This window comes from Zosterops lateralis (assembly GCF_965231275.1).
Source record: "Zosterops lateralis genome assembly, chromosome: 1".
Classification (NCBI taxonomy): domain Eukaryota; kingdom Metazoa; phylum Chordata; class Aves; order Passeriformes; family Zosteropidae; genus Zosterops; species Zosterops lateralis.
In genome coordinates this window covers 78881547-78896461 of record NC_139762.1, presented here as the reverse complement: position 1 = coordinate 78896461, position 14915 = coordinate 78881547, and the positions used below count along the sequence as shown (strand labels likewise).

General features: G+C 39.6%; 1 protein-coding gene and 1 long non-coding RNA gene across 2 annotated transcripts in view; one reads left to right on the top strand and one right to left on the bottom strand.

Moving 5' to 3' along the window:
- Nucleotides 1–14915, top strand: part of TRIO (trio Rho guanine nucleotide exchange factor) — a gene marked incomplete at its 5' end in the record, with an annotated part of 243148 nt that overhangs the window by 54444 nt on the left and 173789 nt on the right. The window contains one exon of the mRNA XM_083866631.1: nucleotides 13092–13166. Coding sequence (XP_083722757.1) covers nucleotides 13092–13166 — 75 coding nt within the window. The remainder of the gene's footprint in view (nucleotides 1–13091; nucleotides 13167–14915) is intronic.
- The window catches only part of LOC310912290, a 174552-nt gene continuing 173742 nt past the window's right edge, over nucleotides 14106–14915 (bottom strand). The window contains exon 2 of the long non-coding RNA XR_014590642.1: nucleotides 14106–14197. This is a non-coding gene — a long non-coding RNA (uncharacterized lncRNA). The remainder of the gene's footprint in view (nucleotides 14198–14915) is intronic.

The following is a 14915-nucleotide window of genomic DNA, read 5'->3' as shown; positions in this document are numbered from 1 at the left end:
AGGCCTTCTGTAAGGATGGGATTATCTCACATCTGCCAGCAACCCTCACATTTGGTAGGGAACTTAAGCTTCTGGTATTGGCCCTGTTTCAGAACTCTCTTGGACTCATTCAAGGTATTTTCTCATAAATCCAAATAAACATCAGCTTTGTTGATTTTGAATCTTAAGTGAACTTCCTTTACAAAACAAAGTTATCAAGAAGGCAAGTAGAGATGCTGGATTGTGGTGCTGTAACTTAGGTTCTTAATGTTACCATGCATATCATTATTTCAAGTATAAGTGACAGAGTGGGTCCTGTTCAAAGTTTTGCTTTTTAGAAGTCTCGAGTACTTCATAATTGCTTTCCACAGATATTAAGATGATAGTACCACTTTAAGTTTGCTTTGAAACCAGGATGTTTTTGCTGCTGCTGACAGTATTAATGTTCTGACTAATATATCCTGCTAGCTTGCTTGCTGCTGCTTCTTTCAAGAGTTAGAAGCCACGGAGTTTGTGCTTGATGCTCAGTTACTGAATTCAGAACTCAGTTGAAACTGGAAATGTATTGATTTGAGCTAATTGGCATAAATTTGTATACAACTGAGATGTGTGTGATAATGGACTAAGTCTTGTTTCTGATTCTCCAGAGAATGGAAATGTACTGAGTCAGAGCATCTGCTGGAGGAAAGGGTCTCCAGACATCTCGTACTGCTGTACATATACTTCAGGTTCTGTTCAGTAACTTCTGGACTAGTCCTCCTGACATGTGTAAACGGATAGTAGATAAAATGCTCCATCTATTTTACTACCCTTATAGTCAGGTACTGCCAATGAACTGACCTGTAGTCAGCATGAGCAAGGTTGGTGCAGTGGTAGTGAGGATAAAGTATATCAGGAGAACGGCGTGTAGAAAGGACATGGGAAGAACATTTTTCAATACCAAATACATTTTATGTGCTGCTGGTTGTATATGCTTGTGCTAGTTAGGGAAGCATAAAAAGGAGACTGTTAGATGTATCTGCTGTGGACACTTTGGGGGGAGTCTGTTATGGAGAAGTTGCAGTCCAGGTTTTGCAGTCCAACTCTGCACCAGTACATAATCTTGGGCTCAGTACACTTCCCCCTGTGTTGAGTCCTGAATTATCTGTACATTCATTATCTGTCTATACCAAAATGGCTTGTGCTGAAAAATGATGTGCTACTACTTCCTGTTCAAGCTTACAATATGTGCCAGGCACAAAAAGACACTGCAAACCTCTGACATGAGTTAATATAACAGGATTTTTCTTATAAATAATAATAGATATGAGAGTTGGCAATTTGAATGGGATGTCAGGATATTGGAGCTCAAAAGCAAGTGAGAATGACTTGTGTACAACAAAAGTGGCTCTATACCAAAAGCACTTTAGTAAAGAATGCTTCTTATTTAATAATGTACAAAAATAAAAATATTTGCCAAACTAAACAATACAGCAACTGTTGCTGTACTGATGCCATAAACTTGTGTTTTAATGTGATGAGAAGGGTTGGGTGTGTAAATAATAAAGATGAAAACATCTTAAAAGAAATCTAATTCCCCTTTTGTTACTGTTCTACTCTATAGAAGTTAATATTTCTCATTAAGCTTGCTAGGTCACTTAGAAGTACACCTATGGACTGCTAATTGGTTTTAGAGTTTAAAATCTTCAGAGACAACTTTGTGAATCTATAATGATATCAGGAACTGAAGACTTGAAGGCAGAGGCATTGTTAAAATCTTACCTAGTGCTTTTAAAATACATTGTAGACTTCTGAAGTAATGGATTCATACACATGCCAAAGTACTTTGCTGCTTTTTAATGCAATTAAAATGTTAGCTGCTATTGTTGTCTCAAAGAGCTCTTCCAGGAAACCATATGCATTTAGAATTTTTTGTAGAGTGAGTCAGTGTAGTAGAAGACCAACAAACCCATTTTAATTGAGCTTAAATTAGGCCAGTTTTGTGAACTTAATTAAAATACTGTTAACTTCCAGTGGTTGAATCATTGTTGTTACCCTGATTTGCAGATGGTATCACATGGTATCTATAGGATGCTGCATAACGCCTGGTGAGTCTCAGCATGTTCTTTAGAGGCATGGATCAGAGGTGCTTGAACATGCCCATGGGAGGAATGCCCTCTATTGAAATAAGATAATACGGAAAACATTTGGTAGTGTTGATATTTAGCAGGTAGTGTTATGGAGGTGAATGGCTGGATAGTTTGGGCATATAGCATCTTTGTATGATCCATGCTCTAGAAGACTGAAGGGTAAAGCTGATGGGTGAATTAATTATTGGTTGTCTGTGCTAGCAGAAAAGTAACTGTATTTTGTTATTTCAATGGGAGCAACCAAATCAGCGTCCACAGTTACGTGGTTAAAAATCTGAGCATGCAGTAGTGAATGCTCACAACTATTAGGGTGCATTTGTTGTGTTGGCAAGTAGTAGGAAGTCGTAAATTGCAGTCAAGTTTAAATAGCTTTTTACTAGTTTGGTCTATATAATGTGCAATATTTCATATATGATCTTATTTTAAGTTGAAGGAGAATTTGATTAGTGCACTTGGGAGTGCAGTGTAGCGCCCCTACGTTCAAATAACTGTTTCCCCAAAGAAATATTGATGTAATTAATTGTAAGAAACATTATTGCAATACCAATTGTTTGACGATGCATGTGAATGTTAAAGCTGTAGAAACAGTTATCTAAATGTCTTCGGAGCATTATATGTGCAGATTTCTGTCTTAAGTAGCACTGGGAGCTGCTTGCTTTGTCTTGTATTGCATATGCTACATATTTTTAATAAAAATGAGACTGAAGCTTATTTAGTCATGACTTGAGGATAGGTGAGCTGCTGAGAAATGCTGGATTTGGGTGCTGAGCTGGGGAGTGTGCTTCTGACCAGAGTCGTGAAAGTGCACATGCTGCATTTATAGTAACGTGTAGCCGTCTGCAGAAATGGAAGAAAGCGAAGGCAAGATGTTAATCTTCTCTCATTGCAATAACGTAGGCGCTGAGTAAGTTGGAGTTCACGAAGAGAACCCAGCCTTGATTTAGGTTAAATTTGTGTACTTCAGTAGCTGTGTTAAATGTAGCTCTAATGAGATTCGGGCTGCTTGCCTTTGTCATCTGAAGGAGATAATCTGCTAGAACAAATTTGATAAATGAAGAATGAAATCTCCCTTTCTTAGTCGTGACAATCTGCAAAATCCTTTCTGTTTATTCTCCTCTGAAATCCCTTCATAAAGCCAAACGTGCTAAGGGTCTTTTTCTTTCTAATGAAATTTCCCAAAGGGATCAGCTGGGGAGGCTTTTCGGCAGCGCGGGGAGAGAGAGGAGGGCTGACGTGACTCCAGATCGCTTCTTTCTCTGCCTGCGTGCGGTTCGGGGGGTGGATGCGGGGCTGCAGCTCTGGCGGCGGAGCCCTGCACAAAGGCGGTGATGTAATGCCTAATGCCTGCTGTAATGCGCTGCGGCGGCGGGGAACGGGAGCCTCTGCCGCGCTGCCCCGCGTCCTCCCGCGCCTCCCGGGCCGCCCAGCGCCTCTTCTCTTCGCCTCCCTGCCGTCTATTGTCTTTAAGCACCCCCCCCGCTTTTTTTTTTTTTTTTTTTTTTTTTTTAACTAACGCGGCGTGTGTGGTGACAACACTCACCTGCTCAGAGTAATTCAGGCTAGAATTTCTAACGTAATCCTTGAGCAAACGAGACGCGTGTTGGACATCCCTTTTGGCGTTCCCTGCTAATCTTGCTCTCCCTTAAAGGCAGGGAGGGAGACAGGTTGCTGTTAGCAACCGCTCACATCCTAAAAGTGAAATACCCAAGCTTTAATTCCCCTGCGGACTCCTCTTTGCTACGCTTGCCTTTTTTTTTTTTTTTTTTTTTAACCAATATGTTAGCATACGTTAATCAGTGTTTTAAGTAAAATCAGCTCAGTAAAGAGATAGAACAAGGAGATACTCTGATGTAAAAGTTCATTTGCCCCCCTTCTAAATGCTTCTAACAGACACACACATCTGAAGTTTAAGGGCGGTATAAAACAAGCTGTGGACAAGGCTTTTTCTCTGTCGTTTGACTGAATAGGAACTTGACCGTTTTTGCAATGCAGGATGAAGAAAAGCCTCTCCCCCTTTCTCACTCACACAGATCTCATGTATGTGCATTGTAATGTGTTAGAGAAGCTGGGATTCATCCTACATTTCCTGCATCTCAAGGCTTTTGGAGCCCAAGCTCCTTACAGCTGCAAACTAATAAAATAGGAATTTGAAGGAATGAGAGCTGTGCACAGATCAGGTTATTTGGCATACATCTTGTTGCAAATGGCTAGTTTTTCCACAGAAGGAGTATGAAATATCCTGCAAAGAAAAGAAGGGGAGGGAGGAGGAATATTCAACAATAAAAATTTAAAAAAGGTCGTTAAAGCAATAATGTCTCAAAGTATGAATTTAGCTGAGTCTAATTTTTGCATATGTATTTCCATAAGGTGAAGAAAATGTTGTAAAAGTGTGTGCATATTTAAAAAGAAAAAAAGGGCGGAGAACAGGAAAATACCTTAACCAGTAAATGCCTGATATTGGGATCTATGAATGATAGAAAGCCAAAAAGTAATACTTTATGCTATAAAAAGGTGTTTTTACTGAAGAGTATGCAATCTGTTTTTCGGTATTTTTGATTGATTTCAGGGCTGATGGAAATAGTTCTTCCTATTGTTGCACAGGATAAAACAATGCAGGATGATTTTCAAGCTGTTTTAAGTCGCTTATTTTTTACTGCCCTTGCTGTAGTCTTCATCAATTTCACTGTGGAAAGAGATTTCTCCAGATGGTGGTTTGGAACAAGAGCCAAAGGACATGATCTAAAATGTTATGTTCCAGCTGTGGCTGCACAGAATTTAGAAGCTACTGCCTTCCACTCCATGTGTGTTTTGAGCAGAAAAATAAGTAATATTGCTTACAGATCTTGTTGTTAAGACAACTGTGCGTTAAAACCACCCTTTTATAGGAGGCTGGGTACCCTCCTGATAGCCCTGAGAGTGTAGATCCCTTAAGCCCGTGAGTGTCTGTAGCAACAGTGAACAGGGGAAGTGTCTGACTGCAGTGGGAGCTGTGTGCTACCCTGACAAAAAGGTTTGCTACCTCAGCAGGGCAGTGAATTGAAGTATCACAGCACTTAGAGATGGATGAGCAGTTCCCACCAAAACAAATGAACTTCCAGCAATGTCGACAGGACAGCAAGAAGAAATTGAACATTGCTAAGGGACAGAAAAATTTAGGAGCACAGCTCCTCTCATTTAAAAGGGGAAAACTGGTCAGATTTTGATTGTCTCATCTTAAGTTGCAGTTGAAAAATATATACTTGTACTTCTGTCTTACACATTTCATAGGATCAAAGGGTAACTCAGGTTGGAAAGAACCTTGCTACAAAATATGGATGCCTCTAAGGTTCTTGTTACATACTTAAAAGGAAATGGCAGATTTTTAGCAGTGATTTAGCATTTGGAATTTTCTTTAACTTAGGTTCTTAAGACAGCTCTTCACCAGGTTTTGTAGTATACACCTGAGGTGGCTAATTTCCTGGTATTGCTCCTGACTGAGGAATAGATGAGTATGCCAGCTTCCAAGAAAAGCGAGGTTGTTCAGTCTGTGAAGCTGATCTTGTCTGAGTATTTGCTGTCAACTACACTAGCAGTCTTCTCTTGTCCCACATCTCTCTGCATGACATTGTGCTTCTCCCATAATTTGTAGAGATGGGAGGTGTGTCCTGCTGTCAGGGCAAAGCAGAGAGCTGTTGAAAATGCTAAGAGAGAAGTTCTTAACACTTAGCAGATATTCCAAAACCTGAAAGTGACTTAGAGCTAGTAACCTTCTAATGAATCTCGTTTTCTTATTTCCAGGCAATTTCTCAGCTGTCTGTTTCTGTGAGGTCCTGGTTGCCACTGCATACCAGCTCGGTACAGATGTGGTGCAGTTCCCCACAGCACGTGTAGAGAATGCATAGAATGCAAACAAAATGGGAATACAATGGACATTTCTGTGAGCTGTTATGATTAAAGTGAGAGTTTGAAGGTATAATGTTTTTTGATGGGTGGGTCTTGAGCCTGATCAGAGCTGGAGGGAGTAAAAGGTGTACTCCTGGAATTGCCTTGAATTCAGGACTAGGATCTTAACATTAAACGATTGCATCAAATACTTTGCTTAAGCTCATGACTAAGGCTGCTGGCACAACTCTGAAATCATGCCACTTCGATGGTATGCCACTAAACTGTGTCCTTGTTGAAGTCCCCCAGTGATTTTAGAATCTGGACTGAGAAAAATGAATGAATAAATGATGAATGCCAAGGTTACTAATGTTGTTGCCCAGTGATCTGTATGATATGAAAAAAACCTGCTGATAGTTCTTTGTTAGCTCTAGGAAGAAAGGTCTGCAGTCTTAAAGATGCCGTAACAGGTGTAACTAAAAGTTAATGTTCCTGAGATGATTTTGAAACTAGTCATCTGCAAGCTCATGGAGCTTGAGAAAAGATAGGAGAATTGCAGTATTTACCATAATTTTCCTGAATTCTCTTGCTTGGTTGCAGTGTGAAAGATGGTGTGAGATTGCTGAGCAGCACTGAATGTAGGCAATGTCTATAACGGGAAGCAGTAACAGTGCAGTTGGTGAATTGACAGCTCTGATTGCTCTATGAATCCTTTACTTGCATCCAGAAGTTAAGCCTACCATAAAACTGAAATTGGCACTTCAAATACTTGAGTTAAAATCAAGGAAACCCATCAGTAATCCCATACATGCAGTAACTTCAGTTACGTTTTACTTGCCTTTGCCACAGCTTTGGGGTATATTCTCACTTACTGATGGGGTTTTGCCATTTGCTGCTTATGAAAGTTCAGTTTTGTTTCTCACCTTTGCCTCAGTAGTCTGATTTCATTTATAAACCCAAAGATTTATGGAGTTCTACAATCATTTTTTCTGAATATGATTGAAAAAAAGAATCTAATGGTTCCACTGACTTAATTATACTGGTGTCTGTATAACTTCAGAATAAGAATATAAAATTTTTCACAATGCTTGCTTGTGATTCTCCTCATATCTTGTTTAAAATTATTTCTCATTGAATAATACCTTATTTTGAAATCTCTTTATTGACTGATTTTTAAAGCCTCTCCATATTAAAATGGAGAATAGGAACTTGCTTTTGTGCTTTCTTTCTGGACACTTGAAAAATGTGGGAGGTCGCGTGTAAGTTAACTTGCAGCTGAGGTTTTATCATCTGCAATTGTTAACTAATAGACAAAGTTGAATAAACCTGTAGGATTCTGGGATTTATGATCATCTTTAAAATCTTCCAGGATGTCATCATCTTGTGATATGGGGAATGAAAAAGGGCAAATAATGAAACCTAATCAGTCTATAATGCACTAATATAATTACAGTTGAGCTTTTCTGTGCCACTTTTTTCCCCCCTCCTCTTCTTGCTTGATTAACTAAGAAGCAATTTGTCTTGAAACGTAGCTAGGATAGCTGTACAAATAAAGGGAAAATAGCTCAGATTTCAGTGTTGTGTCATTGATGTAAGTCATGCCGTGAAATAGAAAAAATGCTAAAGACATCAGCATCTTGGATTCTTTTTGCTTAAATGTTGATTAGCTACAGTTTTGAGACTTTCTGTTCCAAAATAAGGCTAAACACAAAGGGGTGACCAGTGGATGCAAGGACTTGTGGAGAATGGTTTGCAGTTGTGGCTGCCTTGTCTGGATGAAGGACACTGGTGCTTTGGTTGGGAAAGCACCCATGTGCCTATGTCTTTCCCACCCATGGAAGTTGGTCTATCTCTTGTCTTTTAGCAGATATTTCTTTTCATTTAAGACTAACCCAGATCAGTCCAGTTGTTACTTAGTAAGAGGCAATTAGCAGTTCTGAGTGCAATTTCTTTGTGTTTCTTTTTTCCTTCCTCTAGAATTTAGCATAGCATGTGGATTTTTGAGCAAAAGTCTATTGGATTAGGTCCATTGAAGAGAATAGAATACTCTGTTGGAAAATAACTCACTGGAAGATGTTTCTTCGATTCAGGATGGGATTTCTGTCAAAGAAGAGGTGGGGGTTGAAGGCTGGTGCTGGAGTGAGCAGCCAGGCAGATGAGGCACTTGCTTTCTGTTCATGACACAACAGGGAGTCATTCTGAAATCCAAAGAGAGCCTAAGGCATCAAAGTAATCTGGGTTGAGTCTGGCTTTTTTTTGTCTGTCCCTCTTCAAAGGTATTGTTTTTATTTGCAGGGTGAAAATAAAATTAAAATTGTGTTCTTAAGAATGTGAGTTTTTAGGATGAGAGCATTCCCTTTTGGCTTTTCTTTAGCCACGTTTCCAAAAAATTTAATGTCAGTTATGTGTGCTTGAGCGCTTGGTCAACATCTTGGCTAAGAGATGTTGCTCTTAGCCTCAATTTCTGAGTCTTTTTGTTGTCCTGTGTTTGTTTCCATAACTGAACGATGCACATCAGTGATGCTACTTCTGAAGTAAACACTTCCATGTTCTTGGGGTAGCAATGCTTCTCAGAGAAGCTGTTTTCAACATTGGTTTGTATCACAGTTCTGTAATCAAGCTGTTATCTTAGAAGATGTGTTTAAGGTAATTTTATCCGCTCCCCTTAATTGCGTGGCTGACCAGTCACTGATCTTTGCAGGGCAAGATGATTAGCACAGTTACCTCCTTTCCTGCGGGTGAGGGAAGCCTGGGCATTAGGCTAATCCAGCATTTGTCTGGGCTGTGTGAATTGCCACCCTGAGCACCCATTTCCTGTCAGCCCTCTAAAGGTGACTGTCCTGATGTATTTCCACACCTCTGGGAAGTTTCAGCAAGCTGGCTACCTGGGGAGCGGCAGAGTTCCCGGAATGCTGTGATTTCCAGGTAAAGGAGGCATGTTACACAGGGTTACTCTCTGTCCTCCAGGGCAGATGGACGGGCAGCTCTGCAGCCAGACTGTCACCATGGGATTTGGGAACACCTGCAGCCCAAATGAGAAGGGGCTGTCCTGGCCGTCCGAATAAAGGGCTCTCTGAAATCTCATAGGGTGATACGTCTATCCCAAAATGCCGTCTTTTCATGGGTCTTCTAACTTGGATAAAATTATATATTGCAGCAAAATATCTTAGCTTCATACAGCACGAGAAAAAGGGTTAATATAGACAATTCTGCTACATTTGGCTAGCTGATGGTGTCCTCAGGCTCTGAAGTTGTGGGGGCAAAGAGAAAATGGTGTGTTTGTGGGGAAGACTTCTTAGTGTCCCAATGTATAAAACGTTTGGGTGACACTGTTTCTTGATTCCATGTTGTACAGATCTTTAGGTATGTGATACAGCATTTAAATAGCTGTAAATAAAGTTGTGTGATACAGCATTTAAATAGCCTGTTTTGATAAGGCTCTGTTTAGTAAGAGGCTGTATAGAACTCAAGGGATTGTGTAATTGTGTAATTCTTGTGAGGGCTGGGGGGAACCTCCTATATTGAAATGGACTATATAATCGTGTGTTACTTATTCTACTGAATATACTGAAGCTAAATATTAATTAGCATAATTTGAGGTTCTTCCCTCTTTGCTGGTAGTTAGGGAAAACACGTGTGTGCTGTATGTTACAACAGGAGGGCACATACTACCTATTAAAAATGCAAAACTGTAAAATGAGTACTCCTTTCATAGTATTGACAATATGAAGGATGGTTTTCCAGGTTAAGACTAAACGGTCTTTAAAAGATGCAGGATTCGATACTGAAAGCAACACTTTTTAAATCGGAGTGCCCTTTTTTGGGCGGAACAGCGTGAATACATGGGTGCCGTGGGCGCTTTCCCAGGAGAGGCGCGTGGCCGGGGCCGTTCCCGCTGGAATGCCGCTGGAATGCCGCGGGGCCGGGGTCGGTGCCCGGCGGGCGGGGCGGGAGCTGCGGGCACTGCGGCGGCGGCAGCGATGACATCACCCTCAGGAGCATGTGATGGATGATGCAGCCGCCTGGCGCGGAGGATGCTGAGCTGGGCACGGAGAGATTGGTGCAGATATTTAAGGCATTTCATTTCAGTGTGGTAAATGCCTTTTAATTTTTTTTTATTTTTAATTAAATCCTCAAATCCTCTCATCCACAAATGTTTTGTGGAGAAGAGGCTTTAAAAAAAAGGGGAGGGAGGACCCAGCCCAAGCTCTTAAGACCTGCTTATAATGCTGGTTTTTGTTTTATTTTTGCTTCGTTGGAGATAAAAATGATACTTTCCTGCCGTATTCACCCTCTTTGCTCCCCAGCATTCTTTCATCTGTTGTAATCCCCGCAATCTTTTCAGTTAAGCTTTAACACTGCAGAACTGAAATAAAAATAGACTGTTTAGAGCAGCAGGAATATGATAATCCCAGGCAGTCAGCCTTAAGGATATGCAGATGCAGAACATGAGCCAAGCACTAACGTATTTGCTGGGGTGTTTACCTTGAGCGGCCCCTTAATAGTCAGAGAAATGTTGGCTAAATGTGTCTCACTTCTTACATGCCACAGGCAAAGTAAAACGTGCAGCTACTGCGCATCATCATCTGAGGTGAAGTAGTTTAAGGGCTTAGAAATCTGAGCAAGCAATTGTGGTAACATCAGTGTCTTGGGTAATTTTGAGCTAAGAGAGACAGCAAAGTACAGCACTAGTTTCTGCATGCTTTTTAGGTGAGGAGAAAGTGTTTTCTACCTCCGAATTTACTGTAAAGAAAAGGAATTGCCATGGTTGATATGAAAGTTGAGCATGCTAAATTGGCATTAAGCTTATGCTGGGTAGCTCAAAGCACATTAAAAAAAAAAATATTTAACCCTGGAAGTGTCCTGTATGCCTTAGCAATCAACTGAAGCCCAAATATTTCAAGGTGGAAAAGGGTATTTGCTGTCATTTTAGGTGATTTATTTATTATTAAGCTTTTTCTTAAAGCTGTTTAGAGTTTTAGTCCATTACAAACAGAAATGTAATAGGAACAAAACCATAGGTAGTTTCAGTAAAAGGCTGATAACCCATAGCCAGTCCTCTGGAGGAGTAATAATGCACGAGGTTCCTTTGGCTGGGTAGACAGAGAGCCCAAGCTCAAACATGAAAGTAAACCCTGCACTGCTTTGCCAGTCTGGAGTTGCTGTGTAATTGCAAAATACTGTCCATCATGTAGAAACCCTCCATGCTATGTGGTTACCCAAGGAACCAGTTTTCCTGGTCTAGCCTTTCTGAGAATGTGTACTGAATTTTGGGTTTGTTTTTGGTCTGTGGTGTTCATGGAAAAAACAAAGAACTAACCAGGGAACTTCCATCTGGCTGGAAGTTGATTTGTTTTGTTTTGTTTTGTTTGCATTCTGTGAGTGCTGAGACAATGCCCTGGTTGAACACTTCAGTTATGGTGAACTTGAGGGACCCATTTCAAGTTTGGGTGAACTTTTTCACCAAAGTTCACCCAAACTTAAAATGACATTTGTCTGAACACATCTTTTAAAAATTCCCAGTCATGGATAGGCCATGATCTTCCACAGGCAATCCTATGTGCTGTTCACAGTTCTCTCCTTTGCAAAATTTCCTGCCATGTAGTAAACCTCTTGCTGTAATTCTAGCAAGCTTTTGTAACCAGTAGGCTTTATGTGTTCTGAGGACTGCCACCATGTCTTCCTACAGTTCTTCAGATGAAACAGGTGCTTGCATGATGCCATGAAAACACCTGACCCTCTTTGTCCCTTGGGTGTTGTGCTTGGTGTGCCCTGGGTCTGTTTTGAAGGGTAGTGCCCATAACTAGATACTGCAGTGGCACAGAAGTCTTGGTACTGCTGTCTGGAGTAGAAAACCTGTGATGAAATTTACATATATGATTCCCTTAAGTATAGGTCTTATGTTGCTTGTTGACACTAGTTTGATACCTTCCAGTTTTAGTTTTGAAATGCACAGCTTTTCATTTAAGCTCAGAACCTGAGACCAAAGGGTACGAAGCATTTGGATATTTTTGAGGAAGAAGAGTCTTAGCAGCTTTTTTGTGCTTCAGTAATTAGAGAGAAGCAGTGTGCTTCCCACTTACCCCAGCAGAGGTGCTTTCTTTGGATATGGGATTATTTTAAAAAACACATTAATCCAAACAGACCAGGAAGGGTTGTACAGATAAGTTAGTTCAAGATGTGTCACCCAGTTCTTCTAGTGAGATGAACAAAATCAGCCTAAACATGACTAATTCTGTATTGTACAGGTAAAATATAAAGGAAAAAAAAATGCTTCCTGAATCTTCCTTGTCAAAGAAGGAAGAACTTTAGAATTTGGCCACAGAATTAGAGTAGTAGAAATAGGAAGCAGAGAGGAAGGGACAAACTGGTGATGTGCTGCTTTGCAACATTGACTGTAATCACTCACATTGGGCACTGTTTCATACTCCATGTATGTAGAGTTAGTATGATAAAATGTCCTCTCGGTTGCAAAATGCTGCTCCTGTCAGGCACCAGAAAAAAATTCTGCTTACAGAAGTGATTTAAGAAAAGTTGCATGTAAATAGTGTTGGGGATTTTTGGTGGGTATTTTTCTGGTTTTTTGGGTGGGTTGGGTGTTTTTTGTGAGGTTTTTTTTTGGATGTTTTCATTTGTTTGTCTTTGTTGTTGTGGAGTTTTGGGTGGGGTTTTTGGTTTGGGATTTTTTTTTTTTACTGGTAACTGTTCTAAGCATACCTATTTCTATTAGCTTGATGCTCTTCCTCCCTGCTGGAAAAAGAAAAAAAAAAAAAAAAAGAAAGAAAGTGGGATTTAGAATGCTTAAAAGCCACAGGATCTATGTGATAATTTTTTATTAACTGATGAAAAAGGCTAATTCTGGTATCTTGTTTTCTACTGCAGCTTGCTAACAGGCCATGCTATTTGTGTTGAGCTGGTCAAAGTGATGACATCTCCATTAATATATTTGTAAAGTTTAGTTCATTTTTTTGGCAGACTTCTATTGTAAGGTTATCTTAATTCCTGTGATCATAACATTCAGAATGTATTCCAAAGGTAGATGTTTTTGAGTGCATTCATTAAATGTAGAAGCTGGGCTTGTCTGAATTTTTGACTAATCATCTTCTGTTTTCTTTTTTTAAGGGTTTCGCAAAAATGATGAAATGAAGGCTATGGAAGTATTGCCAATTTTAAAGGAAAAAGTTGCATACCTTTCAGGTACGGTTATTTTCTCTTGTAGAATTTGCAACTATGCTGTTAGTAGCATGTAAAATGATATTTTAAATACTTTAACTATCATTACAAAATTCATGGAGTGCTAGGGCAACACTGATTCCTGTTGGATGTCCTAAACACGACATTTTTTTTTTTGAAAGGCATAATAGAGGAGGTACTTGTTTTCTTGAATGTGGAACGTTGCTAGTTGTTGTCTTGGTCATGTTAAGTCTTGCATTCCCCCTGGCCTGCACACCATTATTTACAGCAGCTTAGAACCTGCTGTACCAAAGTCATATTCCTTTTCTTATTTCTGGTTGTTCTGATTGGGGAATTTTACAGAGATGCCTTTGTTATTGGCCCGTCTGCAGCATATTCTGGAGAAATATATATGTCTGTTGCAGAAGTGAACTTCAGTTGCCTGTCTTTTGAAGCACACTTAGTATTTTCTTGGGGAGCTGACTTAGTGTGTAATTTTGGGTAGTTCCAGCATACACATTGAATTTGGTTGGTTACTGAACAAGGAATAGCAGGAGGATTTAAAAGTGGGATTTATATGAGTTAGTATCATAACATAGTCTGTAACTTTTAAGTAACTTTTCTTGATGGAATAATGGGCTGAGGTGCTTATTTTTGTAAACTGCATTTTGGTGTGACTTTCTCTTGGGATTAAACACCATCGTTCTCTCAGCCATAATCTTAGTGTCAAATGATTTAGAGGATAGTCTCATATTTGAAAGTAGTGTTTTAGATAATTTGTCAAGAATGCCAAAAGTAAAGCTCTTGTCTGTAAATAGTAAAATACATAAAATTGTTCTTGCAATTGTACTCTTTAAGAGATTTGCTGTGCATGGATGCTGATGCTTGCAAGTACAGCATGTAGTACATCGTATCTGTCCAGTCTGCCGAGTAAAGTAGAGGTGCAAAGCAAATAGATGTGTAGGTGAAGTTTTCTGTTTGTTTGTTTTCCTTTTTTTTTTTTTTTTTTTTTTTTTTTTTTTTTTTTTTTTTTTTTTTTTTTTTTTTTTTTTTCTCTTAAAAGTTCCTGGTAACTGTAAGAGCAGTTTTCCTGGTAGCATGGTAACATGGGAATTGTGGTGCTGGGAAAGGCTTGCTTAAAACTCTTATTTTTAGAGGGGAAGAAAAGGAGAAAAGGGGGTTAAGCACAATGTTTCAATCCCTCATTACTCTTTTTTGGACCTTGTCTTATGGCATTGAAGGAAAATGAAGTCAGTTTTCATTCCAAAACCTCTGAATTTCCAAGTTGTCCAATACTTAGAAGGGACATGAAAAGGGATTTTTCTAATGTTTTTCTAATGTTAATTTGTAAGCAGATGGCATTCTGAAAGGCATTAATTCACTGAAAGTGGAATGGGCCAAATGAAAGATGAAGATAAATTTAAGGGGAGATTATAAATTGTGAACCAGAACAGAAGAGGTGTTGGCAGAAATAAATGGTTGCTAACTTGCCTGCATGAAGGTAGCAACTCCTGATGGAAGAATGGAGCAAACAGCTGTGGGCAAGAAGTCTGGTTAGAGATGATCTGCTAAAATCCATAGTTTCACATTTCTATTCACAGGTGAAACTCAAATGGAATGAGATATGTTATTAGTGCAAATGAATTAAGAAACCCTGAAGTACAACCTACAACAATGCTTTTCAATGTGTTCTCCACCTTCCCCCAAAAAAGTACCACCATCACTAGGACTTAACCACCATGCAACTAGAACTGTTAAGCTTTATAAATGGGA